This window comes from Lepidochelys olivacea, assembly GCF_965140295.1.
Source record: "Lepidochelys olivacea isolate rLepOli2 genome assembly, chromosome: 10".
Classification (NCBI taxonomy): Eukaryota; Metazoa; Chordata; order Testudines; family Cheloniidae; genus Lepidochelys; species Lepidochelys olivacea.
In genome coordinates, this window is record NC_140420.1 from 32956597 (window position 1) to 32978981 (window position 22385).

General features: G+C 46.3%; 1 protein-coding gene across 4 annotated transcripts in view; it reads right to left on the bottom strand.

Moving 5' to 3' along the window:
- Positions 1 to 22385, bottom strand: part of MGRN1 (mahogunin ring finger 1) — a 106347-nt gene that overhangs the window by 65664 nt on the left and 18298 nt on the right. For all 4 annotated transcript variants that reach the window (XM_084641127.1, XM_084641130.1, XM_084641129.1 and 1 more), the window contains exons 2-4: positions 17704 to 17822; positions 16091 to 16179; positions 3236 to 3382 (exon numbers count right to left, since the gene is read on the bottom strand). In XM_084641127.1, the coding sequence (XP_084497253.1) occupies positions 3236 to 3382; positions 16091 to 16179; positions 17704 to 17822 (355 nt within the window). The remainder of the gene's footprint in view (positions 1 to 3235; positions 3383 to 16090; positions 16180 to 17703; positions 17823 to 22385) is intronic.

Genomic DNA, 22385 nt, shown 5'->3' on the forward strand with positions numbered 1-22385 from the left:
AAAACTATTAGGTCACCTTTGGCAGCACAGGATTGTTCCTTAAAGTGCATGTCCAGCCCAAATGGCTAGTTTTAAGTGACTCCAGTCATGGGGCTGACTCCAACTCTTTCCCTTAGGGGACTACTAAACGTTCATACCTCACAGTTAGGAAATGGTTTTATGACATTCAGCAAGACACCTGCAGCTGTAAAATCCCTAGGGACCCTGTTTTAACGAAGAGCATGACATGCCAGTGTGGTGTGAGGCTTTGGACAGATTAGGGAAGGGAGCTCAAAGCCACTAATCATGCAATGAAACACACAGGCTGCTCATACCACACACACATGCTATCTTCCCCAGCTTAACAGACTCCAGAAAACTCAGCTGTCTCATGAAACAGACAGAGAAGTCTCAAGCAGAGAAGAGACTCCTTCTGTCTTCAAGATGGATTCCCATGGTACTGATGCCATTCCTTTTCTAATTGGAGTGCTGAGCCATTCTGGGAGGAGATTTCCTTTTGTCTTTGAAATGGACCCCAGTTCTCTCAGCAAAGGGAAGGAGACCTATTAGCTCTGGATAGAGCTGCAGGATAAGCAGGCCGGGGGGGTTGTGGTCCATGGAGAATGGTCTCTGCACAGAGAGCTGAGAGTCCCTCCTCCAAAATGCAGCAAAATGACTCTAAGAGGCCCAAGCCATGCTCCAAGCCGGGGACTGAAACAAACATCATGTTAGTACGATTAGGGATTGTGAGGTGGGTCTTTCAGCAAAGTAGCCAGGGAAGTGAGCTTCAGCCATTTAGAACTTCCAAGGAGCATGCTGCAGACTGGTGGCTAAGAGGACACGTTTGCCTTGGCACCTTTGGAGGAAGCCTCTCCTGCTTCAGAGATTGGCTTCCACTTAAGAGGAAAAAGTGACTTTGGTTTTCAGAGAGATCCTGCTCCCCCCTGAAGCGCTGGGCATATCAGTCTGAAAGGGGTGAGAGGGGGCATTGATTCTAACACACACAACAGTTGCACACACTGACCCTTCAGTTTAGATATTAGTGTCAAACCAATGGAGATAAAAGTACCCTCAACGATCGTGCACTCCAATTAGTGTGCTAAAAATGCAGCTCCCCACTTTGAGGTGTTCTAAATGCAGCCCAGAGTTGTTTTTTCCACCAGAACTTGGAGAATAAATCAAAGCAATTATAGTGTTTGCCCTTACAGAACTGCTTGGCAAAGCTAAAATCAGGGCTTTAAAAGAACGTTTTTAGTAGCAGCGTGCTAAATCCAGAGAAGCAGAGATACCCACTTCAGGCAGCTGCACTAGCCCCAAGATGTGCTTACAAAGCTGCCGCCACCATCACATGGGAAAATAGTCTGGGTTGAATTAAAGCAGTTTATAAAGTCTATATTTGCTGCTCTCTTCCCCAGATCCCTATTATCTACCACATCTGCATTAAATCAGGATCTTGGCTTCAGAAGAGTCCATCGGCTTCTGTTGCAACCATAACCACCACCACCCAGTCATAAGCCATCATTATCCTCATGGTATGGGAGGGGAAACTGAGGCATGGTTGATTTGCTCAAGGGTCAGTGAAAGGCAGGAACAGAACCCAGCTGTGCTCTTTCAGTCTAAGGACTTGCGCACTGGACAGCTATGCCACTCCAACATAAAGGCACAGTCCCTAAAGATGATCCCTTTTCAGAGCAAGGGTGAGGGATATTCTGCAGGGCAGTAGCAGAGAAGCTGGCACTGCTGCTTAGCCACGTTTCACCAGTTTTAGGGACAGAGGACTTCAAGTGCCAAGAGTGTCAAGCCGAGACCTTCGCTAGCACTAAATTCACAGGAAACCTTTTTAAAGGCTTACAAAAACATAACATGGAAACAGTTAGGATTTCTAGGAGCCTGCCTATATACTGCACTGCTCAGGAGAAACTGAGGCTGAAGAGCTGGGTTTTCAAAGCTTCCCAAGAGGTGCCAAAGCTCTGTAAGAGGAGCTAATTTATTACTTTTCACAAAGAGTAAAGACAGCTGCAGGCTTTAACAAAACTAGAGAGGAGCCTGATCAAAATCCTGACTTTGGACACCCTCCAAGTTTGGAGGAATTCACATCTGGGTGGGAATGTTCAGCCTTTGGCCCCATTTCTAAAAACAACATTCATTGATCATTAGCAGGATGTTTACATTGTGCCTAAGCAAGTCTTTTGACATCAATTCTATTTGATTTTTTTTTCTGCTTTAATCATTAATAGATCACTTACCTTAAATTACACAAGTTTCCTTTAAAAGCCAGTATGATGTATAACACAATTGCAGAAACCCTTAATTCTAACTGTAGAGAGATGTCAGCCATCAATTAGAGATCTACATTAAGCTTCTCCAGCCTAGAGATTTCTGTTAGCGACAAAAGATCCTGAGCTATTTATAAATAGAGGGGTCTAAAAATCATGCCATATGAGGCCTGCAGTAGTAAGTCACCAGGCCCCCGTGTACTTAAATTGCATGGAAAAAAAGAAAATTACAGGCACCCTAGGTCTTTGAACACGGAAGTGTGCCCCCTTGAGACTAAAACATCCCAAAAATATAAAACTCCGCCTTGATTGGACGCAGCCTAGATATGCTGATCTAGATTAAGCATTGCATACTAGGACTTTGAGTCTTCATGACTGAATTATATTGACGATACAAGCCACACTAACATTCCCTTGGTTGAACTTTGACCACACAAATGTTAGAGTAGGCACCAGGAAGGAAACATCTAACAGGCATTATTGCCTATAAAACACAGGAGAGACCCTTCAATATAATTAATTTCATAAGATGGTCATTTAACCCCTAAAGCCGGGGGAGGCGGCTCGATTCCTTACACATTTTTCCCTCTCCTGATCCTTGAAGGGCGCTCATTCTCACTGCATCAGTTCTATTGACCCAGGTGTTGCAATGAAAAGGGACATCCTCTTGAAATCTAGTTGGTCAGTTACAAAAAATGAGCTTACACCTTCAGGAGCTACACCTTGTGTCTCCCTGACAAACTGTATGGCTTTAGTTTTCTTTTCCCAAATGTGCATGGAAAAACCCACACAACTAACTAACAGGGGAAACTACTAAGATACAGAGCTGCCAAATGCACAAAGCAAGCAAACTGTAAAGGAGAAACCTCGTGCTCTCTCCTGCCTCCTTTGGTGTTACTTGTACCAGAAGAAAAATTTCAGACAGACTTGTGACCTGTAAGTTGCCAGTGCCCCTTTAAATCTGTTTTCCCAGTACTTACACTGCCATGCCACTGATGAATTCCTCTGTAGCCTGGCAGTAGATTGTGATGGCAACACGGGCATCAGCATCAAAGGTGAATTCTAGGCTGTACAGGACTTTCTGCTTCCCGTTCTCCTCAGTAGGACTGTCTAGGTCATCCTTATACCTACAAGAAAAAGCCAGAGTCAGGACAAACTTTACAGATGGAAGATACTTGCTATCTCATCTACTTCATCCTCAGAGGCCAGTGCAAGAGTGTTCTTAGAGTATGTTAAGCTTTGTCCAATACAGTCTTAATGACTAAAGCCATGGGTCACCGTGTCACCACAGAGAGGCCCACTGTTCCAGCAGAGCTAACTGTCAGGAAGGTTTTTCGGATAGTCAGCCTAAATTTCCTTGTTATCTGCCTCAGAACAAGATACCCCCCTAAACCCATCCAAGTCACCCTGTTCTTGGGAGCAACCCCAAGCAGCATAAGTCTCCCTAAGATGAGCATTTAAGCCAAGAGGAGGAGATCTGCCCTAAGCAGCAGCTGAATCTCTTTCAGAGGTTATTTAACTGCAAAATGCCTGCTACTGACGTGTTAGCTCAGGGGTGGCCAACCTGAGCCTGAGAAGGAGCCAGAATTTACCAATGTACATTGCCAAAGAGCCACAATAATATGTCAGCAGCCCCCCATCTGCTCCCCCACCTGCCGCTCCCGGCACCTCCCACCCACTGGCAGCCCCGCCAACCAGCACCTCCCCCTCCCTCCCCACACCTCCCGATCAGCTGTTTTGTAGCATGCAGGAGGCTCGGGAGGCGAGGGGTAGGAACAAGGGCACAGCAGGCTCAGGGGAGGGGACAGGAAGGGGTGGAATGGGGGTAGGGCCTGTTGCAGAGCCGGGGGTTGACCAGTGAGCACCCCCGGCACATTGGAAAGTTGGCACCAATATCTCCAGCCCCGGAGTCAGCGCCTATACAAGGAGATGCATATTAAACTTCTCAAGAGTCACACGTGGCTCCGGAGCCACAGCTTGGCCACCCTTGTGCTAGCTGATCTCACAGTCACTCTATTTCAGTCCCAGGGAGGCAACGGTCACAATCCTACAGAAGAGAAAGCACTATAAATGAAGTTATCCTCACAATGGACAATGCACACTACAGCCTGGTTCCTGCCGATGTAAGTGCCGTAGTACACCGACATAATAACCCCATCTCCATGAGAGGCATAGGGCTTATGTCAGCGCGAAACTGTTCCTTACATCGGCTGGAGCCATGAAATTGACAAGAAAGCCAGCTTCCAGCTAGGCTGCTGCTAGGTCTCCACCCCAAGCTGGGCTGCCACTCAGGCTCCTGGCTTAGACTGCCACCCAGGCTCCCCAGAGGGAGCCCTGCTGTCCCCTGGTGTCTCGACTCCCTGCTAGGAACATGGCAGCTGACCAGATTCTGGGCATGGAGCACCCCACCAGAGGAGAGACACACCAAGCAGCTTCCCCTCCACTCTCAGTAGAGAGGTAAGAAGCCCTGGCCAGGCAGCTGGGCTTCCAGTGGGAAGCAGTGCAGCGCTGAGAGCCCTGGATCTCAGCCCCCCACACTGCCCCTCTTCAGTCAGTGGAAGTGCTCCTGGTGAGGACATGCACCACTGACAGGAGGGCAGTGTGGACATCAGCCATCACATTAATTACTGTGGTGGCTGTAAGTCAACCTAACGTAGGTCAACTTAATATTGTAGTGTAGACATGCCCTGAAGGAGAGATAGAAGGGACAAGATGCACTGGAAAATCAGAGGAGGATGTAATTTAAAATGCTCCTCCACCGCCATCATCCCTTTCTCAGTCACAGTCCTAGGGTACAGAGGCCTGGTAGGGAGCAAGGCTCCACAGCCCTGTCGCTCACTTCTGGTTTATGCTTTATGTTCCTAGAGCCATGCTTCAGGGTTTCAGCTGGCCACCTGCAGCAGTCAGGAAGGGATTCCCTCCACAACATATCTGGGGAGGGTTTGGGGTTTTTTTTTTGTTTTGTTTTTGAATATCTCCTTCCTTCATCAGCGATGAGTATGGCTAGAGATGGGACACTGGTCTCTGAGGTGGCACCGAGCATTCTCTCTCTCTCACATGCTTAGACGGCTGAAATAATCTAGCCCCATCAGTTAGGGGTTGGTTTGTGTCCTAGAGTAGGAAGGTTTATCTTTCTTATACATTTTTATCCAGCCTAATGTCACTGCTGATTCTGTCATTATCCCTGTACATTCTAATCCTTTTCTGAACCCTGTAAGCTCTCTTAGTTGCAACATCCTGAAGCAATGAGTGCCTGTCAGGCAGAAGAAGGGTTAAAGCAGCCTTGGAGAGGCTGCGCAGAACCCAGACAATTAGAAGAGGGCTGACTGAGCCAGCCAATAGGGAGAAGGCTTAGTGGAGCAGCCAATTAGGGCCAGGCTGGCCCATATAAGAAGGGCTGCTGAGTAGAACAGAGGGAATCTCTCCCTGGAGTGCAAGGGAGGACTGGCTGCCTTAGAGTACCACCTTAGATAGAGCAGTGCTGGGTAGGGTTAGGGGAGCAATAGTGAGCTCTAGCCTGAGGATTGCCAAACTGAGGCCCCTGATAAAAAGGGCCAGAAAGGTGCTAGGGCTACAGGGAAATGGCCCAGGGAAATAGGCAGTGGGAGTTGGAGGAGCAGCAGCATATGGCCGCTGGCTATAGGGTCCCTGGGTCAGGGCCCAGAATAGCGGGCAGGTCCGTCCACCCTCTTTTCTCCCACTTGTCGCAGAGGGAGTGACCAGTATTCAGACTGTAGTTTACTCCTTGAGGGGAGGGGCTAGACCGAAGGCTGCAGTAGGCCACAGCAACAAGTGGATGGACTAGAGACAGCTGGTTCCCCCGGAAGGGGAGAGAAAGCAGAGTGGGGCACAGCTGGAGGGCTGTGCCCAGAAGAGGACGCCACGATCTGGGGAGCGATGCAGGTCTTAGAGGCAGAGCAGAAGTGATGGCAGTGAGACACCATTAGAGGAATGCTCACTGGTAACCAAGAGCTAATTTCCAGCATGGCCAGCAGGAGGCACTGAGGTGGTGAGTCCTGCCCCATTACAGTGCCTTAGTTATTTATGTGCTTGTAGAAAAGTTTTTTCTGTGGATCAGTTTTAAACGGATTGCCTTTTAAATGTCTATAATGATACTGAGCTTGCTGCCCTAGCCCAGCTTCTAACATCCTACCAGTAGCACATCTGAGGCTCAGCTGGTTAAATTAGGTGGACAAACCATTCAGGGAGGCCTAGATAACAAAGGGGCTTTTGCCTAGAATCCTTCTGGCTCTCCAGCACCTGTAGATCTTCTCTCCCAAATAGCCTCATAGAGCACTCCATAAGGCTATCCGGAATACACAGCAGATGTAGCTAGATGTTACTTTAGCAGGATGTCTCCAAGAGAATCCATAACTAACATAAATCCAAACACCAACATAAATTCCACCTTCAGTGGGCATTTAATAGGTATGAGGTTTTAAAGCATCAATGATTTAATATAAAAGCTGCCAAATAAAGATTAAAAATAGTCAAATTAAACAAGCAATGCAGGGAATGGTTACAGCCTTATTTTTATTTCCTCAGTGCACAGCTATCTGGAAGATTCCACACAAATCAAGCAAGAGACGACAGACCTTTCTCCAGGGTTCACCTAGGTCAAAACAGGAACTGGCTTCTTAACCAGAGCTTTTCCAACTTGCTGGAATAAAAAGGATAAAAGCAAGAAATAGCTGCCATTCTGAAACCGTGGCTGCTATGACCTATATAAGGCAGCCGAAGTAGGACGTGACCAGGTTGCGTTTGCACTATTATGCAAATAGATACAGTCCTGATTTAAGTGTGGTTACTGGTGCCACTCAAGAGAATAAATTCACGGTAAAGCTCAACACTGTAAGCATGGAAAGGCATAGCCAGATCAGCAAGCTCTCCGAGTGAGTGCGAGTGTAACTTCGGCATTTCAAGCAGACTGACAGACTGGGAGACTGAAGGAAGCAGAAACCTCTAGACCAAAATTTTCAACAAAAAAATCCAACCTTTTCCCACTTGCAGATCTCTACAAAACTTCAAAGGGAGGTGCAGACCACTTTAGAAATCTTAGACAGTCTGTGGCCAGGGGGCCGCAGACCACCAGTTGAAAACCACTGCTCTAGACATGCACAACACAGAGAGCAGCAGTGCAAGCTTCCCTGCACCATCCCCTGCCAGCGTGCCCGCCCCTGAGCTCAAAGAACACCCCCTAAAGGCTCAGGAGACCTCTGTCTCCATGCCACCACTGACATTGGGGGAGGGGGAATCAGTACCAATTTTGAGTGGGAGGGGAGATGGTGATGGGGACACCTCCCCAGCGGGAAATGTACCAAAACCTAGACCTCATTTCACATAGGCAGCCAGGCAGGCATTGGCCAGGAATACCATTGGCCTAGGCAGGGTTAAAAAATCAGCAACATAAGCTCTATATACTATTAACAGCCACCAAGCTAGCCAGGATGTGCATATTAACATACACTAGGCGAAAGCAGGGAAGCTACACGTAGCCATGGGAACAAATGCAGCACAGCGAGAGGTAAGAAAGTTGCGTATGGTGTCATTCCTAGGGCTCTGACAGCCCGCACCCACTGATACCAGCCCGTTTCTCCACAGGGCTTGCTGTGCACGCTAGGTACGGCAGTGGCAGACACAGCCAGGCTAACTCTGCCGCACGTTAAACCCTATGGGATGGCATTGTTAGAAGCACTCAGCACTTTGTCTGGAGCCTGACGACAGTGACCTCGGAAAAGACTGTGGAAACGTACAGTAAACTCCGCTCCCTGGGACTTCAAGGGAAGTGGAATTAAGCCAACACCAACCACTTTTGAAGGTCTCTCCCTACAGGTTCTGAGCTCGGTCTTTAGCAGGAATATAGTTAATTTCTCTTTACAAACATTAATCCCCACTGCCCCTTATGAGGCATGTGTGGTAAGCAGTACCCCCATTTTATGGACGGGAAAACTGCAGCAGACGATGTTAAGAAACTCATCCAAGGTCACAGTGGAATCAGTGTCAGAGCAGGGATTAAGACCCATGAGTTCCTGGCTCTCAGGGCTGTGCTGACACCGGTCAGTGTCCCTTAATGAAGATCTGTGGTGTGCTTCTCTGCATCACAATGCCTCTAGTAACCACTTTGCTCATGCCTATTGGGGCCAAGTGAGGACTCTCGGACAGGCAGGAGAGTTCAGGGGTGTGCTCCCACCTCCAGGACCTACATAGTCTCTTGCCATAAAGGACTCCATCTGCTTTGTGTGATACTATCTTTAAAGCATGATCTGATGAGAGATGGAGCATCCCGAGAGACCCAAGTAGTCAGGAGCACAATACACCCCACACTGGCTGTCCACTCACAGCGCTGGTTACAATCGTTAACCTTTTAGCTCCCAGAGAATCTTTGTGATGTCAGGAACACCGAGAGAGATCAGAGGGTTTCCTGGCTCTTAGATCACTGAAACCTGTTCAGAAAGGAGGCTGAGGGCCCCTCGGCCTGCTCTGCAGTTCTTCTTACTACAGACCACCTCTTTGTCTTCTAACCTGTCTCTCAGCTTCCTCCACCGCAGAGGGCTGGGGAGCTCTGTTGCACAGCTAGCTGGCGGTTCAGCTGAGCTGCTGATGTGTCGAGAAGCCATGCACTCTCCTGGGTCCCCCACTCATCCCTCAAGGTTCTCTCACTGTTCCAGAAAGAAAAGGAGGACTTCTGGCACCTTAGAGACTAACCAATTTATTTGAGCATGAGCTTTCGTGAGCTACAGCTCACTTCATCGGATGCATACCGTGGAAACTCACTAACCAATTTATTTGAGCATGAGCTTTCGTGAGCTACAGCTCACTTCCTACCCCCATCACCTCTGGATCTGCTGCCAATGTTTGTCTCTGTCCCCATCATTCCTAGGAATAAAGTGTTTAAACCCTAAATGGTCTAGGACCCAGTTACGCGAGATTGCACCTCCTCTCCCTTGCATCCCATCTGGATCGTTACAGTCAGCTGGCTTGCTCTCCTGGTCAGGTGCTGGAGTTGCACTCTCTGGAAGCTGCTCCTGTTGGCAGTCCAGCAGAGTTGGAGTTCTGTCTGACTGGAGCCAGGGATGACGCATTTACGCTTTGAGCCCAACCACCATGGAGTAACGCTGTTGATGTATTTAACACCAGGTGCCCTGGGGCTGGGTGTAAAGAACCTGCCAGTAAGTAGGGGTGCAGGTGGTCGAAGGTTATGCTGTGCACTATGCTGGCCTGCTACAGGAGCCAGGAGCACTGAGGGCTATTTCAGACTGCTGTGCAGGGAGCAGAGAGATCCTTTTCTATGGCCTAGTTTATCACACAGCTGGTGGCTGCAGCTTCAGGAGAAAATTGTGTACTTAATCCTCCTGTGATCCTTGCAATGTGGAGCATCAGTAGGTGGCTCTGGGGTTAGTGAGCGCTTTCCAATTCCTGAGTCCAGTTCACTTTACAGTACATTTACACAATCCTTTCTGATTGCAGGGGCGAAAGGCCCAGGGAAAGATACTGTATGCATGTACCTGGTCAATTTCAAGTTACAGTGTGTGGAAGACTTCGGGCATTCATGTCCAGTACTATGTATACAGAGTCCTTTTACAGCCATCACTATGTATGATGTTAGAGGCACGTCTGAGAACACAAATTTGATCCATTGTTGCACCAGTATTCAAAAAGGGTGAACGGGATGACCGGGGTAACTACAGGCTTATTAGCCTAGCATTAACCCTGGACAAAACCATAGGAAAGCTGATACACGATTCAATCACTAAAGAATTAAAAGGAGAGGAATATCATTAATGCCAGGCAACATGGTTTTATGGAAAACAGATCTTCTCAAACAAATCTGATTTCACTCTTTGAAGGGGTTACCAGTTTGGTTGATAAAGGGAATTGTGTAGATATAACAGACTTTTGTGAGGTATTTGACTGAGTACCACATAATGTTCTGATTAAAGAACAAGCACGATACAATAATAAAGCATACTTCAAATGGATTAGGAACTGACTGACAAATCTCAAAAAGCAGTTATCAATGGGGAATCCTCATCAAATAGGGGTGTTTCTAGTAGGGCTCTGCACGGATTGGTACAGGTTCCAAGACTATTCAACATTTTGTTGATAAATGGCATAGTCAATTGCTTGATCACACTTTGGTTCATTATAAAATATACTTAAGAGACAAAATAACCAGTGTCAGTCAGGTTTAGAGTTATAAGCCAATAATCACATAGTACAGGAAAAAGGTTTTCTTTGATACCAGGGTCCGGGAAGCCATCCTGTGCAGCAATGTTACATGCACCTTACATAGAAAGCGTGCTCCCAAAATTACACATTCCATCTGGTGTTATTTAGATCATGATTTTACAAGTTACACATCTCTTTCTATGTCAAATCCAACCCATCAGTTTGTCCCAGTACCCTAACTTGTTTTTCTGTTCCTTCCTTATCTTTGTTTGGGATATTACCTTCCAGGTACTGGCCATGAAGGTACTTTCCATGAAGGCATGGAACAAATGTATCTTGATTTTGACAAGTTTCCTTATGCCAAATGCTTACTTCAGCAAATGCAAGGAGTTATGGGATACTTAGCATAGCGAACAGGGTTATGGTACAGGCCGGTTTAAGCTATATCACTGTTACAATATTTGTGCTTTATGTTAATGGTGCACAAGGCATACCAATACATTTATATGTTGCAGATAATATATATTAGTGTGTATACACACGCACACACATGCTAGCCAGCATATATTAGCCAACAATTTTAATCAAATTTCTGGAAGTAAATATTAATCTATTGAAGATGAACTTGCAGATGACACAAAGATTGATATAATGCGAAATGATGATGGAGGACAGGGCAGTCATACACAGCCATTTGGGTTGCTCGTTAAGCTGTGCCCATTCAAACAAAACGTGTTCATCCAGCCAAATGCAAAAATTACATGCCTGGGAACAAGGAATGTAGGCCAGACCCACAGAATGGTGGACTGCATCCTGGAAAGCAGTGATTATGAACAGGATTTAGGGATCATAGTGGACAGGCAACTGAAACATGAGCTCCTAGTGCAATGCTGTGGCAAAAAGGGCTAATGTTTTCTTTGGATGGATAAACGGGGAGTAGTAAGGAGTGGAGAGCATTTTCATGGCATTAGCAGGACTGATACTAGAATACTACATCCAGTTCTGGGGTCCACATTTTAAAAAGGATGTTGAGAAAATAGGAGAGGGTGCAGAAAAGAGCCACAAAAATGATTCAAAGGCTGAAGAAAGTGCCCTAGAATAAGGGATTTAAAAAGCTCAATCTGTTTAGTTTATGACAAAGATTGAGAGGCGCCTTGATTACAGTGAACAGGTATCTTCACAGGGAGAAAATATTGAGTACTAAAGGGCTCTCTAATCTAGCAGAGAAAGGCAGAACAAGAACCAGTGACTCGAAGCTGAAGCCAGACAATTTCAAACTGGAAATAAGCCACAAATATTTATCAGTAACAACAACAACAAAGTATATTTCTTATAGAGCTTCTTTTATCAGCAGATCTCAACGCGTTTCACAAAACCCCTTGAGGTAGAGAAACGTCATCCCCATTTTACAGATGGGAAACTGAGGCACTGAGAGGCTTGTCCCAGGCCACACAGGGAGACCATGGCAGAGCAGGGAATTGAAGCCGGGTCCCCCACATCCTTAGCCAGTGCCCTAACCACTGGGCTATCCTTCCTCCAGTGAGGGTAATTAACCATTGGAACAAAAGACCAAAGGAAGTAGTGGGTTATCCATCTCTTGATGTTCTCAAATCCAGACTGGCTGCCTTTCTGGAAGACACTTTAGTCAAAAACAAGCTTTTGGGTTCAACACAGGGGAACTGGGGTGCAATGTAATATGGCCTGTGATATCTAGATGATCCACTGGTCCCTTCTGATCCCTGCCCCAAGGAGCTTACTATCTGATTCCAGAAGTGATACAAGTGAGAGCAGTAAATGCCATGCTTAATGAAGGAAGGGGAGAACAGGACTGTGAGACCCCTAAAACAATCTGGGCCAAGTTAAATGAAGTCACACAGGGATGAAATAGCCCTGCAGCTCCCTGTGCTGTCAATGCGAGATGCACAGGCAGTTTGATTTTTGGCTGAGCACCTACAAGTTCCAGGGCTGCTTTGATCTGAGCCACACCCACCACAACATGGGTTCCTCTGCTTGTCTCTCTTCCTTGAAGTTCTCTCTTGGGAACAGCAGAAGTTTTACTTTCTCTCGCTTGGCCTGTCGGTTCGCAGCATGAGCTGGCCAACGAAGCAGGAGCGGAGTTACAGTAGTAGGGTGATGCGACAAAGGTGCAGGCCTCAATTACAAACAAGCAACTATTCTCCGCTAGCAAGTGCCAGGTAAATCGCTCTGGGCAGACTCCCAAGCGACAAAGTGGTATACTGCCTGCCTCCTCCAGCATCCCCATGTAGCCTCCCTTCGTCTCAGGCAAGATGTAGACAAACTGGAAAAAGTCCAGAGAAGAGCAACAAAAATGATTCAAGTACTAGAAAACACGAACTATGAGGGAAGATTGAAAAAATTGGGTTTGTTTAGTCTGGAAAAGAGAAGACTGAGAGGGGACATAACAGTTTTCAAGTACATAAAAGTTTGTTACAAGGAGGAGGGAGGAAAATTGTTCTTCTTAACCTCTGAGGATAGGACAAGAAGCAATGGGCTTAAATTGCAGCAAGGGCAGTTTAGGTTGGACATTAGGAAAAATTTCCTAACTATCAGAGTAATTAAGCACTGGAATAAATTACCTAGGGAGGTTGTGTAACGTCCATCATGAGGGATTTTTAAGAGCAGGTTGGACAAACACCAGTCAGGGATGGGCTAGATAATACTTAGTCCTGCCTTGAGTGCAAGGGACTGGACTAGATGACCTCTCGAGGTCCCTTCCAGTTCTATGATAAGTCTGAAGAAAGCAGCAGCGGCAGAGGGCAACAAAATCCCACCACGAGATGGCCTCTTTCCAAACACATAATGCATCTCAGGACTCAATCTCCCTCCAATAACTGGAGAGGACATCCAGGTTAGGAGCTGCTGACCAACGCTGGCTTCCTGACTTACTTTCAAACTTATTCACAGCACCAAGAGGAGAAAACTTCCTCAGCCATTTGACTCTCAGGACTTTATGTGGTGACAATTGGCTTGCAGCTGTTCTGTCTCCTATGGGGACTCACCAGCTGGCAGAGTTCCTACCAGGAACTCACAGTCACCTTCTGAAGTGGCAGGGCAGGAGGGAAGAGAGGTCACCTGACTCTGTTATATTCAACAGGAGAGCTCACCCCTGCCCCTTCTGAAGTTAACACAGGGGAGTCTGGTCCTGGCAGGAAATCAGGAATTTGCACAAGTTCTCAAAGATACAGAGGTTCAGGCAGGAACATTAATGAGTGTGGAATTTCTCCCGGTGACCACCACAAATACTTCAGGTTTGGCAACACACTGAACTTTGCTCACCAGTCACAGCATGGCCGGGAGCCAGAGTGGAAGTTTCCTCACACCCTCCCCCAAAGCTCTCAACTGCAATCTAGAAGGATCACCTAGCCCTCCAGACAGGTGAGGCTCCGGCTAACAATTCGGAGACAGGGAAAACCCAAGAGCTCATGGGAATTTTACAGTCAGATCTCATCTTTCATCAAAAAGCGAGCCAAATTCAGCCTCATTTTACAGGGACAGGAAGGAGAGAAGAGGAGAATCTCCAGAGAACTAGGAACTGGCTGTTTTTCCATGTTCACAATCACAAAGAAACCCTTGCTGGAGAGGTCAGGGAGGGGCTTTTACACGTTCCTAGGGAGAGGGGTTGAACTTCCACTCAGCACAGGCAGCACAGTGCAAACTGAGACCTTTCCCTTGTGAAAAAGGCTGCTAACCCTTAAGTGTTAAAGGATTCTTTAAGTGTCTGGGTCACTAGAACTCCTAAACATACTGATGTCAAGAGAAAATTAAACAGTGCAGCACTGACTGTGCTCTGGAGCTCACTCAGGACCAGTAAGACTGACTGCCATGTGAGAGGCCAACTCTTGAAAGCAGATAGTACCTGCATCTATGTGGGTTCATCGCTGTGGTATCACTGAGCACCTTACAAACAGCAATGCAGCCTCAACTCCCCCAGATGGCAGGTCAATTTCATTCTCCCCACTTGACAAATAGGGTAACTAAGTTGCAAAGTGGGGAGATGACTTGTCCATCAGCAGGCTAGTGACAGAGCTCAGATTAGCACTTAAAAATTCCTGTACTAGCAGCAGGCCCTTTCACAGATATAAGACTCTACACATCTGAGAGCTGGTGCGTTGCTAACCTATGCTTCCTAGAGGACTAGGACACCGTTTACATAGCAAGTCCTGGCTTCAGAGGAAGCAGGAATTAAGGTGTTATCCCAATAGAGACAGACATACCCTTTGGCTAGAAGAGCCAAGAGCTCTTCGTAACATGGACATTGACCAATGCCCACTATCTGAGTGGGCGCTTCTTCCTTCTCCACCTGTCCAGCTCATTCTGAGACCATCACTTTGAGTTTTTGACCATTAAAAAAGACTAATCAGAGTTTTCAAAGAAAAACAAGGTTGATCAGTTTCAAATGCAGTTCTGGTTAATCTAGCCCCTTTTCTACCAAGAGAGACAAGGTGGGTGAGGTAATTTCTTTTATTGGACCAACTGCTGGTGGTGAGACAGACAAACTTTCGAGCCACACGGAGCTCTTCTTCAGGGCTGGGAAAGGAACTCCCAGTGTCACAGCAAAATGCAAAGTGGAACAGAGTGTTTAGCATAAATAGTTAGCATATATCTTATGTTCTTATGGCCATTCAAGGTGGTCATAGGACAAAAAGAGAGGGTTAGTAGATTACAGATTGTTGTAATAAGTCATAAATCTGGTGTCTGTTCAGTCCATGATTGTCAGTGTCTAGCAAAGTAATAAATTTAAGCTCCCAGCAGCTACAACTACACTGCCATACACTTTATACCAAGGCACCCAAACCTTGCCCAGCCATGACCTGAAATTGGCAACTTGCCAGGAATGCACACATTTCCATAAAATGACAAACTGCACAGACTCTCCAGGGGCTGTATGAAATGCTCCATGCAGCTGCCAGGCTGCTCAGACTGTGTGCTGGGACCTAGATCTACCCCAGGGCTCTACACCTGTATTAAATAAGTACAGCTGCAGACTGATTGTTAAGACACTCCACAGCTACGTTTAATCCACAGACCTAACTCTAGCTACCACTGCATTTGATTTAAGTGCAGAGCAGTGAGATATAGACTCGTTAGCCTGGATGAGCTATCTCCCTACAAGTGTGGGATACAGTCACCTAAAGGTGTGTGAATCAAGTGGGACTACACTGTGTTTTAGCCAGCAAGAAAAATCTGAAACAGTTTTATTCAAAACTAATCAGTCCTCCTGGCCTGGCCCTTGCACCAAAAACAAACTTCTAACTTTGCAATCACAAAAGTTCAGAAAGAAATCTGTCTGCAGGAGTAGTGACATGACTAATATTTTCCATTTGTGTTAGTGTTCCTGAGTGAGACCCAAGCGTCACAGCTTCCTACAAGGCAGCGTTTGCTCTACTCAGCCTCTAGAGAAAGATGTCTCCCCAGTGCTGGTTGGAAATGCTGATTACCCAACTCTGGGGAAATAAATAACGGGAGTTATCTGAAAAGCCCTGGACAGCATTGATTACATGTGAACCCTGAATATTCTGAACACCCTTGGGAGTGACACTGGAATAAGGACTTGTCACTTAGTGCACTGAAGAGAAGGCCATCAAATGTAAGTGTGTCCCACCCTTTGCCTTCAATACAACAAACAGTTTGGTCAGTAAAGGTACCTCACAAGACGTAGAGAGTCTTTGCGGATATTCACCAAACTTCTCAGTGTCTTCACAGGCTCGTGTGGGGCTGGTGTGACATAGGGAAACTAGAATGAGAGGCAAGAAGTTGCTTTGTTAACATACCATCTTGGGAATTAACACTTTAAGCAAGATGCAACCTAATACAAGAAACATCCACGCTGCCCGAGATCATGCTCATGTCAACACTGGGCTGCAACCAACCACAGCTGGCACTAAACAGCAATCCCACTGGCAGGCTCAGTAGAGAGACTCAAGCTGAATAGGTTAGAGAGACTAATCAGTCCTCTCCAGCTCAGCAGCAGTCCCCACAGCAGAGTGTACACACACTGGCAGGACACAGTGCAGAGCCTGTCCTGAAGCTGCCCACGCTGTCCTTATGCAGCACTTTTCACCACAACCAGACATCTCTCTCAAATACCTCGCAGCTCATGCACATCTACTGTTAAATTGTCTGCCACAGGCAGGAGGCGGCACCTCTTCATGCTTGTGCTTTCTACTCCCCTCCTGGAAAGCCTGGTGTTTGTTTAGTCTAAAATAAATCTCCACCCTTGGTTTGAGAAGGAATATAACGCTTTCCTAAGTGCTACAGCCTAGGCTTGGCCATCTTAGCTCTACTCCTGCTCAAAACAGCGAAGTCTGAGGAAAAGACCCACAGGGAAATCCAGGACCAAGACTACTGTCCTTGTTCAAGAGAGACCAATTTACTTTCTCTCCCAGTCAGAGCCAATAGCCTCAGAGGTGCACACAAAGGGGAAAAGAAAAAGGTCTTGGACAGGGTCTTTCCCAGCAGGGAGTTGGCTGAAAGCCTGCACTGAATTTATCCCCAGGTCTAAAACCTCCCTGCAGGAGAATCCAGGAGGTCATAGCAGTGCAATAGGTTTACAAGTGACTGCAAGGTAACTATACGGGAATCAGAGTCTCAGACCCAGTGCTGACATCAGGTCAGAACTACTCAGCTCAGCAGTCTGCATTGAAGGGTAAAAGAACCAATGGCAATTAGGCTATTGATATCAAGCCTGTTCGTAAGGCTTGGAAGCTTGTATAAAATGCAAATTTGAGAGTCAGGAGCGGTCACCCATGACAAACTGAATCATGCAGTACTGTTACTTCTTGTTCATACCAAAGCAATCACGAGATAGAAAAAAATCTCTCTCTAGACAGAGCATTCTGCAATTCCGTATTGCTGTCCATGCCAGGATCTCAGAGCTCTTTACAGTCTTGTCAGACACCTGAGAGGTAGGCATGATGCCCATATTGCAAATTGGACAACAGAAGCAGAGAGAGGCGATGTGATTTGCCCAAAATCTGTGCTGCAGTGGGGCTGGATCGTGGCAGGATGTTCTCAAAATGGCATCCTCCATGTGGATGGGGGCATTATACCAGATGCCCACTCACAAATATACCACTGCCCAAGATCACACAGCAACTCACTTGCAGAACCAGAAATGGAACATAGGAATATCCCAATCCCCTAGTACTGTGCGCCAGCTCCAAGACAATGCTCAGTCTCCTCCTGGGTAAGTATCGAAGCTGGGTTTCCTCCTGACAGACACATACAGATGTGAAATTAACAGCACATGTGAACTTGCCTGAACGGGTCTGTTCCCCAGGAAGTTTAAATCCATGTTCTCCCCGAAGAGGTAACCCTCGGGATGTGGGGTATCAAACTTCTCACCTCCCATGAAAAAGTGACTTGCAAAGTAGTTTCCTGGAAAGAGAAAAAATTAACAAATTCATGTGAGATTCATTCCTGGAGCATGGCAGAAATGTGCAGTTTTTAGTTGGGGGGAAGGCGGCTGAGCGGGGGAGCATAAGACACAAACAAAAGACTTTTTTTTCAGGCAACAGCCATAAATCACAGCACCGCACAGGGAAATTCTCTGGCCTCTCTCATACCGGCAGGTAGATGTGAGGATCACAGTGGGGCCTCATGGCCTTGGAATCAATGTATTACAGAGTTGTTAACCCGATTGTAAATTTCTCCCCCAAGGAAGAAAGGAGGCAGATTCTTCACAACACTGCTGAATTCTGGGAATTATCCCACTTTCCATCCTCATTTTCAAGGTCCGCCATCTGCCTAGCCAATGAGGAAAGGACACGTTTCCTTTCAGATCCCATGAATGTAGTTCCTCATACAGCCAGAGGAGTGACTGTGAAGCAATGCTTGGTTCTTCTCCCTTCCCCATGCCCCTAGGGTGAAAACACATTACAGATAGGGTGCTAGAGGTAACCCACACAGATGCTAGTCTTGATTAAACACAGACAGCTATAACTGTAAAAAAACACAGACATCTGTAAGAGATAAACCCCAAGACTGAACACAACCTTTGCTCTGCAAGAGCCTCGCTACACATTCATCTAATTCCATTTCAAGGGGATGCACTGAGGCGGCAAACGGTGTGAGACAAACTGGGTGCAAGGCCTTCCTCCAGCAGTCACTGAATTACTCACAAATGCCACACACAATCTAGTCACTTGCAGAAAAGAGCTAGCCGCTTTGGGCAACTGCTGCTCTCAAATGCAGCCGTCACATGTTCACAGTGCAGAGAAGTGAGATGGCACAGACCTATTAAGCCCCATCCGAGCTATCTTCCTGCAGTTTTGAAATGGGGCTTTTCCATGCCCACAATGAGAAAGGAAATGGGCCGAATATAGCTTCACTATCTTGGCTCGGTGCAATATACAGGAATTTTGGGCCCCTCAAAAGAGCACTACCTAGAGTGACTGCACCTGGAAGGTTATGGAGAGGACTGAGAAGAATCCATCTGGTTAGCAGCACTGGTGAGTTGCTCTCTAAAAACAAGAGGGGTTTCATGAAAGGTTTCTCCTTTTTCAATTATATTTGTTCCTTTGGCTCCAAGAAAGGCTTTTTTTTTTTTTTAACCCTGCACAGCTGGTACCACTTTAATGATGAGCTCCACACTGCTGAGCTCAGCTAACAAGCTCACAGGCCTCCAGATGTTTGTTTTAAAAACAAGCCTGCTCCCTGGATACACCAATCACAAGCTTTGCCTGGGTCCAGAATCTAGAGGGTACCAAGTCCACTGCAGCAGCATGGCAGTATTGAGGTATCCCAAACCACAGACTCCCCCAGGCAACTAGGAGCAAAAGGAAAAGCTATTCCCGTTACAAATCCAAGCCAGATTTTCTGCTCAATATAGCCACAGATGCATTGTGATATTTATGCTTATGCTGTGGTTTGTGAAAGCAGGATTTAGGAATCAATTTTATATTTTATGTAGGTCATGCAGGAGGATGTTTTGAGGCATTTCATCTGATTAACTCCAAGGAAAAGTCCTCTGCAAGAAATCTCAGAATTGCAGTGGCTGATTATCCTGGCTCAGTGTCAGATGGCTTGCTCTTGACTCTGGTTTGATATTCTATGAATGGGACGCGTTAGCGGGCTTATAGCTCTTCTCAATGAACCTGGATTTATGTGCAGTTCACATTAACATTACTGTACACAAATTCCCATATATTCAAAGGAGGTTGTATCCTTTAATAGCCTCATCAGAGCATCCATGGTACTTTTTCTCCCACAGGAACTCAAGGTGCTTTATAAACCATGGACCAACCCTGCATAGACCTACTCATGTGAGTAAGGTTTCCAGGAGCAGGCATTATCCCCACATGGATCACTTTGCCCACCACTGAAATGCAGCCCCAGCAGCTGTTTAAAAGAGCACAGCAATGCAGCGCTACGTTACGTTACAGTTCAGGATGAGAAGTGAAGCAGACTATCATAGCCAACTGGAACTGCAGGGGGGATTTTAGGAAGATGGAACAGAACTGGCCAACTGTAATCTGGCCAGGACATTGCAGCTAGTATTTTCACACTTCTGAGAAGTGGTATTAGTATCTTTAATGTCCACAAATGATTAGGATCTCGGTTTTCGTTCTCATCCAGAAAATGGCTCACCTAGCAACACAGCCACCCTCTAATTGCAAGCTAGAGCATCTGTTTGGTACTCAGTCAAGAATCTCTCCTCCACTATATTACATCCTGGAGCACCCAGGATTTTACCTAGGGCAGTGGTTCTCAACCGGTGGTTCACAGACCCCTGAGGGTCTGCAGACTGTCTAAGGGGTCCGTGAAAGGTTGTTACCACCACAGAACAGTGGTTTTCAACCTGTGGTCATTGGGCCCCTGGAGGTCTGCAGACTATGTCTAAGATTTCCAAAGAGGTCCGCACCTCCATTCAGCATTTTTTAGGGGTCTGCAAACCAAAAAAGGCCGAGAACCACTGCCCTAAAGGCCTCTCATTCACAAGTATTGCCCAGGCCTGATCTCACGTAGCTTGCAAGATATCTGACAACATCACAGCCCTACCTCAGCTGGGTGTTGGAAGGATAATGAATGTGTGAGGCACTCAGTGCTATGGAAAAGTCTATAAATAAACCTTGCCATACTGATGGTAGGCTGTATATGCCACCCAAAGCTGGGGAGGACTGCCAGGTCAAAATGTGAATTCTTGCTCTGCGGATGGCCCTTCTGCCTTAAGTGCTAAGGGTCTGCCTTGAGCAAGAGGTGCATGGTACAGAGAACAGCCATTATGTGACCCCAAACACTATTTCCTCCTCTCCTCCCCTACGGCAACTGGTAGATGTAAGGGAGAGTACACATGCACGTAAAGTGCTCATTGAAAGGCAGACATTCCAAGCAAGAAACACAGCACTGTGCAAGTCCTAGAGCGCATAGGGCAAGGGATTTATAGGAGCTAAGAGGAAAAAAGCCAGAACAGCATCAGAAGCCCTTGGGGGTACTGGTAAAGACTTGGGGAAATGTACTAAATTAGTGCTAGATGGTTACCTAACAGGTCAAAGATGGCAGTGACCTGTGGTGACAGATTCATAATACAGTGTGCAATAGTTAGCAAAATATAAGCAGGTGGACACTTTTCACAAAGCGATCCCTCTATGTCTGACCTATCAGGCCTCATCTGCAAAGGAAACCAGCTCAACACTTTCAAAAGATGAGCCTGGGAGCTTAAATTCATAACTTTGCTAGACACTGACACTGCACCCCATAATGCTTTATAGAAATATGCTTATGAGTGTAAATATGACATAACCGGAATATGCTTTATGCTAGATTTGCCATGTAACATATCTCTGCAAAGGTTATAATCTACAGATATATTCATCCTATTTGTATGTATGTATCATTTTTGTATTCGAAGTTACGAATATTGGTTATGTACCTGTTTGATTTTAAGTAGCCTCAGTGAAGCATTTGGTCAGCTTCTTGAGAAAAGACTGTTCTCAGTAAGTGCCCAATCAAGAAACATGTAAGCTGACAATGAACTTTGAGAGACACCAATCCCCATCTGAGCTTTCCTGGGAATGTGGCATCGGCCTGTAAAGAACTGAGTCATGCACAGACATGTGACTTGCCCATGTGACTCCAAAACTCCATCTGGTAGCTGGATTCTGCACAGGAGAGGAGAAGGAATTTCCACCCACAAGAAATGGAGGGGTTTCCCCAGGGGCTATATAAGCCCCTGGGGAAACCCCTCCATTTGGTCTTCAGCTGGCTCAAGAGATAGCCTCTCCACCCCAAAGAATGCCTGAAAGAAACTGAAACAAAGGACAGTAACTACAGGGACGTGAGTGACTGCTGGACCCAGACTAGAAGGAGGCTAGTCTGTCAAAGAAGCTTATTGGAACATTTCTGAGGGTGAGATTTACCTGCATTTAGTTTCCTAATGTATCAGCCTTAGACTTGCGTGTTTTATTTTATTTTGTTTGGTAATTTACTTTGTTCTGTCTATTATTACTTGGAACCACTTAAATCCTACTTTCTATATTTAATAAAATCACTTTTTACTTATTAATTAACCCAGAGTATGTATTAGTACCTGGGCGGGCAAACAGTTGTGCATCTCTCTCTATCAGTGTTATAGAGGGCGAACAATTTATGAGTGTACCCTGTATAAGCTTTATACAGGGTAAAACGGACTTATTTGGGGTTTGGACCCCATTGGGAGCTGGGTATCTGAGTGCTGGGAGACAAGAGCACTTCTTAAGCGGTTTTCAGTTAAGCCTGCAGCTTGTGGGGGACATGGTTGAGACTTGGATCTGTTTGCAGCAGGCAAGCATGTCTGACTCAAACAAGGCCAGGTACTGAAGTCCCAAGCTGGCAGGATAAATTGGCTCAGAGGGAGTCTAGGCACATCAGGTGGCAGTCCCAAAGGGGTTTCTGTGATCCAACCCATCAGACTAACAATCATGGTTTTAATAAAAACACAGGATTCATGGCTTATTACAACCA